The sequence below is a fragment of the Scardinius erythrophthalmus genome, assembly GCF_964197995.2.
Source record: "Scardinius erythrophthalmus genome assembly, chromosome: 2".
NCBI lineage: Eukaryota > Metazoa > Chordata > Actinopteri > Cypriniformes > Leuciscidae > Scardinius > Scardinius erythrophthalmus.
In genome coordinates, this window is record NC_138222.1 from 25,041,279 (window position 1) to 25,059,174 (window position 17,896).

At 40.2% G+C, this 17,896-nt stretch overlaps 2 protein-coding genes across 2 annotated transcripts; one reads left to right on the forward strand and one right to left on the reverse strand.

Moving 5' to 3' along the window:
- Positions 1 to 980: 980 nt before the first annotated feature.
- On the reverse strand, positions 981 to 12,513 carry plaa (phospholipase A2-activating protein). The gene is made up of 14 exons (XM_081350769.1): positions 12,287 to 12,513; positions 10,992 to 11,185; positions 10,778 to 10,878; positions 6,606 to 6,726; positions 6,259 to 6,426; positions 6,039 to 6,174; positions 5,782 to 5,951; positions 4,900 to 5,051; positions 4,518 to 4,737; positions 4,337 to 4,402; positions 4,174 to 4,245; positions 3,981 to 4,088; positions 3,471 to 3,638; positions 981 to 2,272 (listed from the first exon to the last, which is right to left on the reverse strand). The coding sequence occupies exons 1-14, from the start codon at positions 12,433 to 12,435 to the stop codon at positions 1,701 to 1,703; spliced, it is 2,397 nt and encodes a 798-aa protein (XP_081206895.1). The 5' UTR covers positions 12,436 to 12,513; the 3' UTR covers positions 981 to 1,700.
- Positions 12,514 to 12,713: 200 nt separating this feature from the next.
- Positions 12,714 to 14,779, forward strand: smim20 (small integral membrane protein 20). The gene is made up of 3 exons (XM_081350877.1): positions 12,714 to 12,890; positions 13,693 to 13,749; positions 14,036 to 14,779. Exons 1-3 carry the CDS (start codon positions 12,782 to 12,784, stop codon positions 14,074 to 14,076), a joined length of 207 nt encoding a protein of 68 aa, XP_081207003.1. The 5' UTR covers positions 12,714 to 12,781; the 3' UTR covers positions 14,077 to 14,779.
- The last annotated feature ends 3,117 nt before the right edge of the window (positions 14,780 to 17,896 follow it).

Here is a 17,896-nt window from a genome sequence, read left to right on the forward strand (position 1 = left end):
ATTTTTTAGCCTTACAAGGTAACAAAGTCACAGACTATTTAGGCCAAAGTAGGGGTGGGCGATACGGCCAAAATATGATTTCACTTTATTTTTATTGTATCTTTGTTATTAAAAATAAGAATAAATATGCAAATTACAAATAATAGGACAAATACAAATATAAGATACAAATGAAATAAACAGTACTTTAATTTTTTACAGCTACCGTAGGTGTATTTGACTATCATTCAAGAAATTGAATAAACAAATATAAAAATAAAACACTACATAGACTTCACTGTATGATTGAAATATACACTGATTCTTATTAAAGCTGCTAAAGTTATTCAGTCAAGAGCAGTGAGTGATTTTCTGTCTTTTGTTGTTTGATTAACATGAGTGACACAGATGACAGCAGGTTTATTAGGCTGCTGTCACTTTAAGATAATAAACGACTGTTTATGTTTACATGGTATTCAATAGTTTAAACATAAGTCGCGAGAGAGCCTAGTTCAGTACTCGCACGCTGTGTGACACGCTCCGGGTGTACGCGCTCAGAAAAGCGTATCTCGGAACAGAGTGAATAAAAAGTTTAACAGGCAAGACTTTAAAACGCATGCAAATAATGAACTTTAGAGATGATGAAGAAGTGCAATATCACGCTGTGTTGCTAAACGCTGCGCCAGAACTGCAACTGGTAGAATGCACGATACTACGATCTCTCTTCGTTAATCGGTCACGATCTAAAATCGTCTATCGCACACCCATAGCTGACGCCACCAAATGCTCTTATTTTGACTTTTCAGTCCAAATAAAGGCCCACTTACTCAGAAATATGCCACATTATGAAAATAAAAACTTTCATTTTTGTTAAGTACTGTAAGTAATGATATGATAGATATCTGTAAGTGATTCTCAACCAGGGGATGATTATTAATATTATGAATTAATATTAAGCCACAGGATAATTATTAATATATTAAAATAATTTCAATTGAAATAAAATCATATATAAACTGAATTTATTTATTTTTTTCTCCAATAACTATTTTATAGTTATTGGCCTTTATTCAAGAACATACTGTACAGTTCTAGAAACGTCTGGAATCACAAAATGAATGGTTCATTCAATACATCAATACTACTAGTTTCCGTTAATAAAAAAGTTTGAAAACAAGCAGCTTTGTCCATTAAAGCAGAAACACCAGAAATATCTTACAGTTGTCTACACCAGGTCCTTACTATACTTGTCAAAACAGAAAGTTCTAAATCCATATGTCCTGTTGTTGGAAATGCATGGAATGGAGTACATCAGAACCGGTGTCGTAACGCGGCGCCACATCCAGTGTCGACAGTATCACTGGTTATAATGGGCTCTCTTTAACTTTGTCACGTCATGCGTGTAGTCTGGTGCAGACGTGGGTTTAGCCTAAAAGTATTGTGTTGGACAACGAGGGGGCCTTCGAGTCAAAAAGGTTGAGAACCACCGATCTACATCAATAACATGAGTCTTGCTTTAAGAACGATTTAGATTAATCACCAGTGTTTATTCACATCATGCATTCATTCATATCCATTCAGCATCAAAATGTGAAAATTTAAATACAAACTAATGATATAGAGATTGGGGTTTAAGAGATCTGAAAGATGGTGGTTTTATCATGGAGGTGTAGCAATAGAAGGAGAAGACGACGGTTGCATCCTTTGACACCTTCCCGACATCACTGCAGTTCATCGAGCACTAGTCGGCAGCACTCGCCCACTTTCGCCGGCTCAGAGACCCTGGCGTATTTAGAAATCTGAGAGTTGACACCCAAAGATCGAGCAAGGTCCTTTGCGGTGTTGTCCCCGGCCACTGTGGTCCCCAGGGCCACGAGCAGCCTGAAGACGGCCTCTTTGTCCTGTACGACCTCTAAGGCAGTGCTAGCCACTGACAAGCACTGTGCCTTGGCCTCGATCTCAGCGGGTTGACCGTACAACCTTCCAGCGTAGTTGAGCAGCAGGGTAGCCAGCGCCACGTGGATGTTCTTGTTGCAGACGGCGCGGAGGTCTCCGGCCCGGGACAGGACTGTGTCACGGTGCCCCAAGAGGAGAGCGCGGCCGTGGGACCCAGAGAAACAGTTGCAGAGAGTGCGGAGCGCCAGCATTTGATTTGCAGGCCTGCCTTCGGGGGTCATGAGACCCAGGAGATGGTTACAAAGACTGGCACCCTCTGTCCCGCCACAAAGCTGGGCATTGACTTCAGGATGGCGCACAGCCAAGCGCAGGATGTCCAACACAGGGAAGACAATGTCTGAGGAGGGAGATGATGACTGATTAAATTGATTGAGCTTTACTATAGTACTTACTGCAATCTGTTTATTTTGATTTACAGAGAAACAATCTTTGATTAAAGTCACGGTGAAACAGAAGTAGCAACATCTTTGCTTCTGTATTAAGACATACATCAGAGTGTAATGGATTGTTAAAAAAAATTTGCGCACTAAGAGTTTAGCTTGTTTCTCGAATCAAATTCAAAGGAGAAAGCGCCCCAGTGGCCAGTATTAGTGTCCACACTAATACGTTTTCGTTTGAAAACGCATCTTTTTCTCTCCGTTTTGACCTTCCGTCCAAACCAAAACTAAGCTTTTTGAAACGCTCTCCAAAGTGGATAAATTTGAAAACGCCGTTTTTGCGTTGTAGTGTGGACTGTCAAAACGGAGGTATTTAAAAACGATGATGTAAGTTTAGTCATGTGACGCATATTGTACCAATACATATTCATGTTTATACCGGTATTGTGCCTGTTATGTGCTATTCACTTTCACACAGTTGTGTGTGATGTTACTTTGCACACAAATTCACTCGCATTTGCTGTCCTGCGGCAAAACATGAGAGCAGTTGCGTTTTCTTTTAGACCAAACATATGGTGGGTGAGTGTGACCTGGACGCATCAGTTAATGGTGAGATATTTTGCCAAATAAAATGATCCTGCCAGGAGAAGTGCGCAATAACTTTATTATTTATTTTTCCGTCTGTATCATCTCAGTGAGCTTTTGTGAGGTTTTACGCATGCGCAGTAAGGTGAATTTAGTGTTTTCGCCTGAAAACGCTAGTGTGGATAGAGAGCATTTTTAAACGAAAACGGCGTTTTTAAATGTACCTGGATTAGCATTTAGTTAGTATCTATTTTTCTTTAAGACAAAAAGTAGATATACAACTAGCCCCAGGTTCCGAATCAAATGCTTCAAACAAACTAGTCAAGGGTGTCCAATCCTGCTTCTGGTGGGCCATCTTCCTGCAAAGTCTCTGACATACTTGACTAGTAGGTGTTTGTAATTCTGATACCCTGATAATTGGTTTCATTAGGGTTGAAGGCAGCTAAACTGTGCTGGACCTTGACCTCCAGGAGCAGGATTGGACACCCTTGCCCTCAGTGATTCTTTGCTAAACATTGGTAGTATAGTGAATTGTTTATAATTTTTCTTAATAACGTAATCTCAATGTCTTGCCTTCTGGCCAGTGGCTAGTCCTCCAGAGAACACTGATCTGATCTGCTGTGGGCTGTTCCTGACTCTTCGGGTCTGAAACTAGCATTAACAACTTCTCCAGACAGTCCAATGCTGCGTCACTCAGCTTATGGTCCGCAGGAGCATCGTTGTTCAGCTCGCGAAGCTTACCTATACGTGATATTGGGGAAATGTTATGTGGGAATACAAGAGAGGTTATTGTCAGCAAGTATGACATTATCGATTGAGCAGCCCGGCTCTCCAGAGGGGCCTGGACCACCCAATCACGAGGGTCCCACGGAGATGAAGTCAAAAACACTTCAATGCATACACACATACATTCATATATAGCAGGGTTTTTATAATTAAGTTAAACAAAAACTAAAACCATAACATTATTTCTGGAAATAAAATAAATATTTTATTTCAGCTTTTTATTTCTCATTTTTGTTTTCTTTTTTTGAGTTTGAAGTGCTAAAATAACTAAACTTAAAAACTAAAAGTGTCACTTACCAAGAATCTGAGTGATATTCGCCTGTTCAAACATAACTCCATCGGTATTGGGGAAAAAGATGTTTGTTGTAGCTTTCTGGCGAGAGGAAGAGGAATAGGCACTGCCACCTGGAGAGGATCGAGAGGTACATTAGTGCACATGATCCATGTGTGAGTGTGGCGCTGTGTATTTGCACATATCTATGTATTTTACCAGTAAAAGGATCAGCTCCGCCTGAATGCACTGTGCCTGTGGATTCTGACCCGGGAATATACCGACCAGCTCCTGCACAAACAAATACAAACATCTCTCAAAATCTACAACAACCTTTGGTTTCATACTAGAAAATAACAAGTGCTATTCAAAAAAAGCTTACCTGTGAAAGGATCAACACCAAATCCTTGACTGCCTTCTCCTGAACCTGGGATGTACCGCCCTGCACCTGAGAACACAGGAGGAATACACTATAAAACACACTTCAGTCTTTACCTTCAACCGAACAAGGTGTGTGTACGTGAATATACACCAAACCAGGTGTTTATAAGTGATCCGGTTACCTGTGAAGGGGTCTGCGACCGAGGCGGGGGCTGGCCCAAGAGTCTGGCCTTTAGTGTTTTCGATGATGAAATTAGCCACCTGATCCAAGAACATGGGGCTCAGGTCATTCTTCTCCAGGAAGTTGTGAGCTACTAGCCAGGGGTCATCGGTCACATTATAAGGCAGCTTCATGGGTGGACCGCCCTCATTCACATCGATGGTGAAGACAAAGTCGTACTCCTTTAGGCAGAGAAAGCACAGAGCTTACCACATGAATGCAACTTGATTAGCTATGGTTTAACCTCTGTACAGTATCAACGTTCGACATTAAACAAAGATTAACGTCAAACCACTGACACAACATACAAACTACAACTTGAGCAAAATCTACTAGTGTCTCACCTTGCCTTCATACATCACTCGCTTTGAACTTTGCTGAGAAGACCCGCCCACTACATCTCCAATCTTCACCCAGCGTTCGTCACTCATGCTCCACTGATACGCTTCAACATTAGAATCCTCCTTTATGAGCCGTGTCTGTCCATCACGATTCCCTAAAAATATACCATAATACAGGGAGCAAACATTTAGATTTTATATAAACTTATAATCAGTCTTGGGTGTAACACATAACAAGTAACTCGAGTTACGTAATCAGATTACTTTTTAAGTAACTAGAATGCATTACTTTTAAATTTGCAACAAAATATCTGAGTTACTTTTTCAAACAAGTAACGTAAGTTACTTTGTTTTCCCATTTCATGACTGACACCTTTTCTGTCCTCATTTTGAGAGAAATCGGGATTAAATTGATAGCTATTGTAGTTCTTGTCTAAATGTGAGCATCTAACTGGCAAAAAAACAGATTCAGAATTCCTCAAAATGAATAAAATCAGTGAAATGCAAAATCAGAATACTATGCAAACCTACAATAATTAATTATGTTAAATAAAACAAATATTTGTATGAATTTAATCTCAATTTTCAATGTACTTGCTGCTGACCTTCGATGATTCAGTTAAACTGAAAGGATTGTTTGAGCTGCACCCTCTACTTCACACGTGAATTTCCTTCAGCCTTATTATTTCAATTTTGGCCAAAATATAGAACATTTGCACACACAAAAAAAACAACAAGCTATTTTTTTCTATTTTTGTGTAAATAGGCATTTTTTCAGGATTCTGTGATTAATACAAAGTTCAAAATAACAGCATTTATTTGAATTAAAAAAAATCTTTTGTTACTACATAAATGTCTTTAACACTGCATGTGTACAAGGCTTACCTGGTTCACTGAGGTGTTCTCTTCCAGGCAAGTCCTCGATCTTGATGTCCCCCAAGTCTCCAGTCTTGGGATCGATGATGGCTTTGGAGAGCTCATCCTCAAACGCCTGCACGTCCTGAGCACTTGCTACACGATCTTCGCTCTCAGTGAAGACACGGATAATGCCATCGCTTCAGAGAAATGTGAAACGCTCAGCCTCATGCAGGCTAATAAATTGCAACTAGTTTAAACGAATGAAACAGAAATAGTATGTATACCTGGCTCCCACAGCAATGTCTCCATTAGGCAGAATACAGCAGCACCACACTGACTGGGCAGGAAGACGGATAGTCTGGGAACATTCCCCTTTCCTCCACACCCTCAGTGTCCTGTCCTCTCCTGAGCTTATGAAGTCTATGGCAGGAAAAAAAGAAGACAATATAGGAGATTTTATGCACAAAAATGTATCAAACATACAACAAAACTAAAGGTAATCACCTTGTCCGTTAGGAAAGACAGCAAGGCTGTAGATATAGTTAGTGTGACCGTAGTAAATCTGCACGCATTCACCCGTCACCATCCACCGTCTTATACTGGCGTCATTACTGCAGGAGAAAAACTCCACGTCGTTTATCACCGCGAGCCCTCGCACACAGTCCTCATGACCTGCAGGACACACATTTCAAATATCTCAGTCAAACATTGCATTTCACCCGTGCCACAATCTTTACAAATGGTGACCCCTTCTGGAGAGCTGTAAAAACTAAACAAGCTCCACAGTTTCTATATTCAGCATCAATGTTGTTTTGTAAAAAGCATTAGAGGTATCAGTTGCGCCAATGTACCAGTGTAGGTGTTCTCGCAGCGACCAGCTTTCCATAACTTGATGGTCTTGTCAGCTGATCCAGACAGCATTAAGCCCTGATCCGGTAAAATGAGCACGGCCCATACAGCAGCCGTGTGTCCCTGGGGAGCAGCAACAACAGAGGAAACCAGTCAGCACATATTCACACTGTACTGGAATCGATTGCAAGCAATAACAGCGTATCTGATCTCCCTCTTAAAGAGACAGTGTGGGGGGAGGGGGACACATTTAAGAAAAGCTGTGGTGAAAGGCTGCACCGTGTGATTTTTTTTATTTTTTATTATTGCAATTACTAAAATACTATTAATAAAAATACAGATTAAAAACCCTCCTGGTCCAATTTGGACAAAATATTATTTTTATTATATGTCAATATGACTATAATTATTATTATTAAATGAAATTATTAAACAAAAAATAAAACTGTAATATTTTTATTTTACTGTTAAAAAATTGTGTAAAATATAATACATTTATTAATATATTAAAATTAATAAAACATCTAAAAGTTCCATACTAATATATATTATTTATATTATCTTAATTTCTTCATTTTAAACCATATTGCTTTTATTTTGGCAAAATACAAATTTAATTTTCGCTTCTCATAATGAAGTTTATTTAATGAAGTTTATTTAACAAAGTTCTGAAGGAGTACGTTCAGGTAATCCAACCAATCAGCGTAAGAAGAGACCTGTATTTATAGGCGTCTCTCACCTCTGTCCGGTGACAGAATTGCAGCATCCCTCCACCACTTCCACGCCTCACTTTTAAGGTTGTTCCTATGCTAGTCAAGGATGGGGGGGGGGGGTGGTACTCTGGGGTCAGAGCAAATTCAGAGCTCGGAGCCCTCCCTTCAGACAGTACACTAAATATGCATACTTAAAGGAATAGTTGACCCAAAAATGAAAATTCTGTCATTAATTTCTCGTAAGTAAGACCAGTAAGACTTTCATTCATCTTCGGAACACAGATGAAGATCTTTCTGATGATATCCGAGAGCTTTCTGTGCCTCCATTGGAAGCTACGCAACTACCACTTTGACGCTTCAAAATGATAATAAAGAGCATGTTCATATCAGCGAACATAAACAGAAGCTCAACCAAGTCTGCTTGATGCACGAGAACAAACCTCTAGCTGAAGCTCAAACGTGCTGCGTAACACGAGAATGAACCTCATTGGCTCTTGCTGAAGCTCAAACGTGCTGCGTAACACGAGAATGAACCTCATTGGCTCTTGCTGAAGCTCAAACGTGCTGCGTAACACGAGAATGAACCTCATTGGCTCTTGCTGAAGCTCAAACGCGCTGCGTAACACGAGAATGAACCTCATTGGCTCTTGCTGAAGCTCAAACGTGCTGCGTAACACGAGAATGAACCTCATTGGCTCTTGCTGAAGCTCAAACGTGCTGCGTAACACGAGAATGAACCTCATTGGCTCTTGCTGAAGCTCAAACGCGCTGCGTAACACGAGAATGAACCTCACTGGCTCTTGCTGAAGCTCAAACGCGCTGCGTAACACGAGAGTGAACCTCACTGGCTCTTGCTGAAGCTCAAACGCGCTGCGTAACACGAGAATGAACCTCACTGGCTCTTGCTGAAGCTCAAACGCGCTGCGTAACACGAGAGTGAACCTCATTGGCTCTTGCTGAAGCTCAAACGCGCTGCGTAACACAAGAGTGAACCTCATTGGCTCTTGCTGAAGCTCAAACGCGCTGCGTAACACGAGAATGAACCTCACTGGCTCTTGCTGAAGCTCAAACGCGCTGCGTAACACGAGAATGAACCTCACTGGCTCTTGCTGAAGCTCAAACGCGCTGCGTAACACGAGAGTGAACCTCACTGGCTCTTGCTGAAGCTCAAACGCGCTGCGTAACACGAGAGTGAACCTCACTGGCTCTTGCTGAAGCTCAAACGTGCTGCGTAACACGAGAGTGAACCTCATTGGCTCTTGCTGAAGCTCAAACGCGCTGCGTAACACGAGAATGAACCTCACTGGCTCTTGCTGAAGCTCAAACGCGCTGCGTAACACGAGAGTGAACCTCATTGGCTCTTGCTGAAGCTCAAACGCGCTGCGTAACACGAGAATGAACCTCACTGGCTCTTGCTGAAGCTCAAACGCGCTGCGTAACACGAGAATGAACCTCATTGGCTCTTGCTGAAGCTCAAACGCGCTGCGTAAGACGAGAGTGAACCTCATTGGCTCTTGCTGAAGCTCAAACGCGCTGCGTAACACGAGAGTGAACCTCATTGGCTCTTGCTGAAGCTCAAACGCGCTGCGTAACACGAGAGTGAACCTCATTGGCTCTTGCTGAAGCTCAAACGTGCTGCGTAACACGAGAGTGAACCTCATTGGCTCTTGCTGAAGCTCAAACGCGCTGCGTAACACGAGAGTGAACCTCATTGGCTCTTGCTGAAGCTCAAACGCGCTGCGTAACACGAGAGTGAACCTCACTGGCTCTTGCTGAAGCTCAAACGTGCTGCGTAAGACGAGAGTGAACCTCATTGGCTCTTGCTGAAGCTCAAACGCGCTGCGTAACACGAGAGTGAACCTCATTGGCTCTTGCTGAAGCTCAAACGCGCTGCGTAACACGAGAATGAACCTCATTGGCTCTTGCTGAAGCTCAAACGCGCTGCGTAACACGAGAGTGAACCTCACTGGCTCTTGCTGAAGCTCAAACGCGCTGCGTAACACGAGAGTGAACCTCATTGGCTCTTGCTGAAGCTCAAACGCGCTGCGTAACACGAGAGTGAACCTCATTGGCTCTTGCTGAAGCTCAAACGCGCTGCGTAACACGAGAATGAACCTCATTGGCTCTTGCTGAAGCTCAAACGCGCTGCGTAACACGAGAGTGAACCTCATTGGCTCTTGCTGAAGCTCAAACGCGCTGCGTAACACGAGAGTGAACCTCATTGGCTCTTGCTGAAGCTCAAACGCGCTGCGTAACACGAGAATGAACCTCATTGGCTCTTGCTGAAGCTCAAACGCGCTGCGTAACACGAGAGTGAACCTCACTGGCTCTTGCTGAAGCTCAAACGCGCTGCGTAACACGAGAGTGAACCTCATTGGCTCTTGCTGAAGCTCAAACGCGCTGCGTAACACGAGAGTGAACCTCATTGGCTCTTGCTGAAGCTCAAACGCGCTGCGTAACACGAGAGTGAACCTCATTGGCTCTTGCTGAAGCTCAAACGCGCTGCGTAACACGAGAGTGAACCTCATTGGCTCTTGCGGAAGCTCAAACGCGCTGCGTAACACGAGAGTGAACCTCATTGGCTCTTGCTGAAGCTCAAACGCGCTGCGTAACACGAGAGTGAACCTCATTGGCTCTTGCTGAAGCTCAAACGCGCTGCGTAACACGAGAGTGAACCTCATTGGCTCTTGCTGAAGCTCAAACGCGCTGCGTAACACGAGAGTGAACCTCATTGGCTCTTGCGGAAGCTCAAACGCGCTGCGTAACACGAGAGTGAACCTCATTGGCTCTTGCTGAAGCTCAAACGCGCTGCGTAACACGAGAGTGAACCTCATTGGCTCTTGCTGAAGCTCAAACGCGCTGCGTAACACGAGAATGAACCTCACTGGCTCTTGCTGAAGCTCAAACGCGCTGCGTAACACGAGAGTGAACCTCATTGGCTCTTGCTGAAGCTCAAACGCGCTGCGTAACACGAGAATGAACCTCATTGGCTCTTGTGGTCAAGAGAACATGCTTGAGCTTCCGTTTACCACAATGCATGTGTGAGTTGATGAATGTTTATATGTGAATAAAAGCCTAAATTCAATCTGTTCATCATATAAAGCAATCGTATCTCTCAGAAAATTTGGACTAAACCACTCAATTCAATTACGATCTCTTTATGAACATTTTGAAGTGTCAAGGTGGTAGTTGCGTAGCTGTCAAAGGAGGGACAGAAATCTCTCATATTTCATCAAAAAGATCTTTATTTGTGTTCCAAAGATGAACGAAAATCTTACGGGTTTGGAACGACATCAGGTGAGAAATTGATGACAGAATTTTCCTTTTTGGGTGAACTATCCCTTTAACTGTACAGTAAGTGTGAACTTGTGAAAACAATTTGGGAAGATAGTCTGCACATGTTGTGCTCCCAAATGGATATTGGATCTACTGTGGTGATACCAGGAACCCTGGCATTGTACCTGTAAAGTCATCATGCACTTCTCTCCGAGCCAGACTTTGGCTGTAGTGTCCCATGAGCCACTCAGTATTGTGCCAAATTTGCCAGCTGAGAGTGTGCAGACTGTAAACACACACAGAAACAGCAGGAATGGGTACAGAAATCATTCCAGGGCACTTCAAGAACATCTTCATGCAGTTAAACCACTGTAATAAATAATTAGCAGTGGACAGTACCTGTGTTTTTGTGACCCTTGAGGGTGAACAGAGGGTCTGGTCGATCTAGTGAAAACACACAGATGTTGTTGTCGTGTCCTCCAGTGGCGATGAGCCCTCGGGGATATGTTTCATTCGGAGCGATGATACACACACAAGACACAAAGTTTGAGTGCCCGTTCATGCAGAGCATCTCAGTAAAGGCCTGGTTTTCACTGCAACAAAATACAGAAGAGTTAGCTATGTTAACAGTGTTTATGTCATTTTTAATAGGACTGTTTTTATTATACATTTAAAATCGATCCTTTATACACTACTATTAAAAAGTCTGTGGTTGGAGAGATTTTTAAATGTTTTTTTTTTAAAGAAGTATCTTACTCAGCAAGGCTGCATTTATTTGATCAAAAATAGAGTAAATACAGTAATATTGGGAATTACAAAACAACCATTTTCTATTTTAATACAATTTAAAACAGAATTCATTCCTTTGATGGCAAATCTGAAATGTCAGCATCATGACTCCAGTCTTCAGTGTCAAATGATCCTTCATAAAACCTTCTAATATGCTAATTTGCTGTTAAAAAAAATATTGTTATCAATATTGAAAACAGTTATTCTGCTTAATATTTGTGTGTGAAATATTTTCTTCTGGATGCTTTGATGAATAAAAAGTACAGCATTTATTTGAAGTAATAATTGTATTTTATTTTTTACAAATAAATAAATACTGACACCAAAATTTTAAGTTGTAGTGTATATATATGATTTTATTTATTTGTTATACTTATGTTTTGTTTTTAATATTTGTCTAATTTAATATGAATCGAATCCAGAGAACGCTCAGAGAAGTTTAAAGGGACAGTTCACCCAAAGATGACAATTCTGTCAACAATGTATGACTTTCTTCGGTGGATCACAAAAGGCAAAATGACACCCTCAGTCACCCTTTACGGCCATTATGGAAAATAAATATGCAGGAAGAAAGAAAATCCATACGAGTTTGGGACAATCAGACAGCGAGTAAATAATTTCTTATTCATTTCGGGTGAACTATTCCTTTAACGTTAACGTTACATTAGTGGAGTGTAGTATGTCAGGAAACCAACACCGGTCAGTTTCGTTTCAGATGATGCTCATGAGTTGGCATATTTCACTTGATTTGGCAGCCCATCTCAATACATTAACTCTACAACCTGTAAACCACTTAACTTAGCTTAGTAACCGACGGAAACAAAAGTAAACAGGGTAACGATATTATACACAGCAGCAGCAGCAGCAGGAGCAGGAGCAGGAGGAGGAAGCTGGTGGAGATGTACCTCGGGTTCGGTACCCAGAGCCGAGCGGTTCGGTCTCTGGACACGGACACAAAGGCTCCATCCGGAAAGGCGGCAGCGGCGAGACCCCTGACATCCATCTCGTGCGCGGGCAGAGAGCAGCGCAGTCTGTATGAGTTACTACCGGACATTATTCCTGATGAAAGACAGCGATCACTGCACGCACTGACACAGCAACACTACACACACTGCATGACGGGAGAACATTCGACAGAATAAAAGTCCCGCTCTCAATTCGTATTCTGCCATACTGTTAGCACATACATTTGTAAAACACATAAAACATTTTACGAGTATAATATCATATGTATGTAAATAATATTTAAAATGAGAATCATTTTGAATATAGACTTTTAATATAGAACAACTGTCGATTAATAGAAGACTTTAAACTTGTTTTTTTAGATTTGAACTTTAACCCGGAAAAGCTAGATTGAGTTGATGTTTGTCCTCGGATGAGGTGAATCTGTCAAAATCATGTCCACAAATAAGAGGATAACGCTTATATTTGGAGGCTTTATTGCAGCTGTGGCTGTGGCTTTTTATCCTATATTTTTCCACCCTCTCACTCACTCTGAAGACTACAGTAAGTCTTTATCACTGACGTTAGTCATTATGACACTGCACATGTGTTGTTGTTGTCTGTAAATTTATGTAATCTAAAATAACATCACGTTCTATTATATTGCATTTTGTGACCCAGTAGTCTTATAATCAGTATATCAGTTTCAGTGTAGTAACCTTAGTGAAAGCATTAATGTGAATAATAGACTATTGTGAAGAATTTATGCTATACGTCACTGACTGTAGAATGTTTTGCTGTCTTTAATCTACGATGAATTAAATGGAAACGACTTCTATTTGTAAGGTAACGCTACCTTAATAAGACTTTATATTATAATAAAAAAAATACATTGATTACTTTTTTTTACTAAAATAAAATAATATAAAATGTTTTTTAACGTATTTTGGCAAGCTGCCAAGACAACATTTCTCATTCTTTAGTTGAAGTTGAAGTACTGCAATAAAAAACGAAATAAACTAACTCTAAAAAGTAAAACTTAATAAAAACTATACAGACATTTAAAAACAAAAATGAATAAACATGACAAAAACAATGTAGGCTACTGTAACTCAAATTAAAATAAAAGCAAATATTAACATGTTTAAATAATACATCAAAATACCACACTGAGATTAAAATTATTTTTTAATTTTTTTATTATTGTTTTAAACATTTAAAAAATAATAATAAAATGGGAGCTCAAACAAACAAAAAGGAAACCCAAAAATAAAGTGGAAGGGTCTTGTTTTTGTAAGATTCACCAAATAAAAAGTTGAATGTCAGCGTTTCTCTAGAGTCTGAATTGTTGTTCATGTGTTTACAGAGCAGGTCCAGAAGACGAATCGATCTGGAGTCAATCAAGCAGATGTGCAGCCTGTTGGTAAGTCATGCTCACTCTTTATGATATCTGTTAAGTGTTGTGAGTTTGATTTATTACACTGTTAGCAAGTAGAACTGTAAACATAAATGATACCTGACAGACATCACACATGTGATGATTAGTAGTTTGAAGCTTTAGTAGGATCGTTTAGTGGCAGGAATATAGATTCTAGTACATAGCCTACTACAGTTTATTTGCATTAGGCTCACATGAATGCTTCAATGCTATTTAATGGACAATAGTTGTTTTTATATGATTGTCCTGTTATGTGTCCTATTTGAATTAGGTGTGAAGATCTGGTCTGATCCCTACAAGCCAAAATCATGATTCCAGTGATACATGTGTGGATGAAAACTGAATGAATGAACATGAGGACTGATGTGTAACTCAGTGAGGAGGAGGATTGCGTATTGTGACACACTTACAATAGCTTTTTGCCACCATGCATCAAATGAGGCTTTAAGGGTGTGAGTGAGTGTGTGTTTTGTGTGGGAATAGGATTGAAACTAGGATGACTGACCAACAACCCAAAAATGTGTTGATTTGTTAGTCGGCACTTAAAAATATTATGTTCATGAATCACTTTAATGAGTTGTGTTAATTAATTCTACATAATAATAATGTTCATAAAGACATAATATTGTTCTCTATCTATTATGAATAAAATATCTTGGAACGGTTCCTCAACTTGCTTATTTGTTTCACAAAAATATGACCACTAGATGGCGGTCACACTTCATCTTCTGGGAAGAATATTTTCAGAACTTTGGTTATAGTTCATCATGCTTTATATGAAAATGTATTACACAAGTGAGAAACCTCTATTAAAAACCTCAAATCTGACACAAAACCTTTGTTTTCTGTTAGTATTGTTATTTGCACACAGGAGACTTTTTTTTTTTTTTTTTTTTTGTTAATACCCATAGTAAAATTTTACTTACAGTATTTCATACTAAGTATACTACAAATCCGTTAACATATTTACTAACATAGTGCTTGAGACTTACTGAAATAAAAACTATAGTACTTTATGTGGAGTAATTCTTTATTGCACAATGCACATTTCTTAATATTAAGCCTAAAATGTGTTTTAATATCACTGATCTCTGTATAAAATCAGTCTTAAATGCAAGATATTTAAAGTGTACCTAAAGTATACTTGCAATAGTTCCACTTTAGCACAATTAAATATACTTAAGTATATCTTTAGTTGGACCTCAGCTCTATTTCCGGTTAACTAAAGTTCCGGTAAAACTGCTTTAAGTATAAAACTAGTTTTTCAAATTTAGCAGACTTTAAGTATACTACCAAACGTACAATTTATATTAAGTACATAAATATGTATATGTATTTGTAGTATACTTAGCATAAAATTAATGTATTTCATATACATTTGGGTACATTTAATTTTCACTAGGGACATTTTCACCACTAAACTGTGCTTTTGTAATAGTTCTGTTGCTATTGTTCCTGATTAGATTTATTGTGTTACTTTGGCACTGAGAGTTGGAAGAGTCATTTGGCCCTCAAAAGTTTCAAAATCTGTAACCTGAGAGCAGCACACCTCGGCCAGGACCCTGCGCCAACCAAGACCTGTTGTCATGGCAGCGGGACCGGGACAGCACCTGTGCATCGACGAGGCCCAAGGCCCTGCCCCTTTTTACCGAAGCGCTTTGTGTGTGAGGGTTCAATGAATGAGATCTAGCACAGGCTAAACACAACGTTAAGTGCGACACGAAGATACCATGCTCAGCCACTTTACATACAGCAAATTAAATATTAAGTACACCAGGAAAATGTTTAACCTTTGCGTTGTTAGTTTGCTATTTAACCATGTGTGAGTGACCTACAGTTGCTTCAGGTGCTTTGTCAATGGCATTGTGTCTGTTAAAATGAATGCATGTGAGAAAGGAACGGAGAAGAGACAGAGGGGGTTTACTAAAGGATGCAGAGTCCTCTGTCCCGCGGGACCTGCCGCATATCCAAGAACTGACATAATATCTCCTCACTACCACAAAGAGCACATTGCTAACCCTCACTCGAGAGCCTGCCAGCGCAGCAGCTGCCAAACGCAATAACACCCCCCACCCCCGCTCCCCATTAACTCAACCAACTCCATTGTTTATGGGATGTTGTTATTGTTGGTCGCCATTCAAAAAAACAAAAGAAAAACTTAAGGGCCCCGGCCATTCGGACAACCCGAAGTGAAGAGAAGCGGAGGCTGAGAAAAGCGCAAAATTCCTCTCATTCCTCACAGATTCCTGAAACGACGACAAGGCCTCGGATGCGAGCAGAGGCCGCCACAATGGGGAAATGTTAAAAAAACTGTGCTAGAGCGACCAGAGCAACATTCTTGAAGTTACCCGACAGGCCTCTAAACAAGATCGACGGAATCCTCCACATCAGGCTGTGCGTGGAAAGTCATTTTTCAAGTGCGCTTGTGGGCTTTCATCCTCCTTAAGGAATCGAGGTTTTCATCAGGTTTAGTTGTGAAAGAGTTAAACACTCATAGCGGGGAGTCAGATGGCTGTTTCATAAGTCACTGTCTCTGTTGCGGCTCTATTGTACAGCTGTCCACAGATTGTGCTGCTGATATGAACTCAGGAGACAAACTTGAAGCCTCTTTTGCACTTTTCTAACTTGTCAGAGTTTTTTAACAGCAATGGGATGCGAACCGACGCTCCAGCCAAAGCTATTGGGAAATGTCAGAAATGATTTCCATTGGGAAAAACAAGTACTCAGATGAAACCAAAATCAGACATGGATAGAGTAGATCCATAGTTGGTGTTTGTATTTGAAAGTATTCCCTTACAAATAAGAAGTATACTTTTAAGTTCATTTTATTAAGTAAACTTGAGTAAAGCTCAAGTGCATTTTCTACATATTCTTGTAGGTACGATTTGACTACACTGACACTGACGGATGAGAAGAAAACTTGAACTGAATTATGATGGATGATGACACTATTGTCTTCTGTAAAGCTGCTTCATAGCTGATTCGACTTTGTTTCATATTTGATGAATTTTGTAACACCAACACTGCTATTGAACTGAACTGAATCAACATGACTGGAGCTGAATGACAGTGTTGTCTTTTTAGAGCTGGTTCACGGCAGAATTTGAATGAAGTTTACATTGATCATTAGCTTCCTGTTTATTACTGTGAACCTGCTTTGAAACAATCTGTAAGTGTATTTCAATACTTATGGGGCTAAAATGGCAAGTTTACCAGTAACACGTTTTTTTCTTTTCTATAGCAACTATACTGTGAATGTAACTACAAGTGAACTTATAATTAAGTAAGAATTGTCAGGTCGTCAGTCCACAACTAAGAAGCTAGCTCGTTCGGATCTTTACCACATATTAACTTTAGTTTGTCAAAATTTTGCGCTCTTTCCTGCTTACTAAGTCCTTCTCTATATGATTTAGCAGCTTCCACGTGTTTTTTTCCGTGGTTTAGATATCATAAATTAGTAACAATGTGTTCAGTAGTACATAAACAGTGCAATCCATGTTGTTGTTTACATCCGAGTATCTCCAATATGGCCGCACATCCGGGTAACTGACCAAACCGTTACGAAGGTGCAAACACTATTATTAACCGCTATAAGCTCCCACGTCTGCTTCTTGCCCCATGCTGTGACACCCGGCCCGAATTTTTCTTTTAAGGATGGCCTTGTATATATATATACAGTACTTTGTTATATATATATATATATATATATATATATATATATATATATATATATATATATATATATATATATATATATATATAATGTGTGTGTGTGTGTGTGTGTGTGAGAGAGAGAGAGTAGACCCTATACTTAAAATCGCTCTTTTTTTTTTTCCTTCTTGGACAACCAACCAATCACAATCTTCAAAAGATTGTGTCATACGGGGTCAGCCCCGCCTCCTCACTAAGATGAAAGTTGTCGCCTTTTCCTTGCTCTCAGATCGGTCCCGAATCGCTCTTAAAGTCCACATGAAATCAAAATTGACCATATTTACTTTGTTTGCCTAAATTGATCGTTTTGTGGTGAACAATTCATCCATGCAAGTCAATCCACACAAAATTTTTTTTTGGCTTCGTAATCTTTAATCAAAATCTGAAAATGCCCCTCCCCTCTGCATTGGAGGACCTTCTC

Coding starts and splice junctions, on each gene's coding strand:
- smim20 (XM_081350877.1), top strand. CDS start 12,782: ATGTCCACAAATAAGAGGATAACGCTTATATTTGGAGGCTTTATTGCA. Junction 12,891..13,692: donor CACTCACTCTGAAGACTACA/GTAAGTCTTTAT, acceptor ATGTGTTTACAG/AGCAGGTCCAGAAGACGAAT. Junction 13,750..14,035: donor AGCAGATGTGCAGCCTGTTG/GTAAGTCATGCT, acceptor TATTTGAATTAG/GTGTGAAGATCTGGTCTGAT.
- plaa (XM_081350769.1), bottom strand. CDS start 12,435: ATGTCCGGTAGTAACTCATACAGACTGCGCTGCTCTCTGCCCGCGCAC. Junction 5,952..6,038: donor GACATTGCTGTGGGAGCCAG/GTATACATACTA, acceptor ATTTCTCTGAAG/CGATGGCATTATCCGTGTCT. Junction 5,052..5,781: donor AGAACACCTCAGTGAACCAG/GTAAGCCTTGTA, acceptor GTATATTTTTAG/GGAATCGTGATGGACAGACA.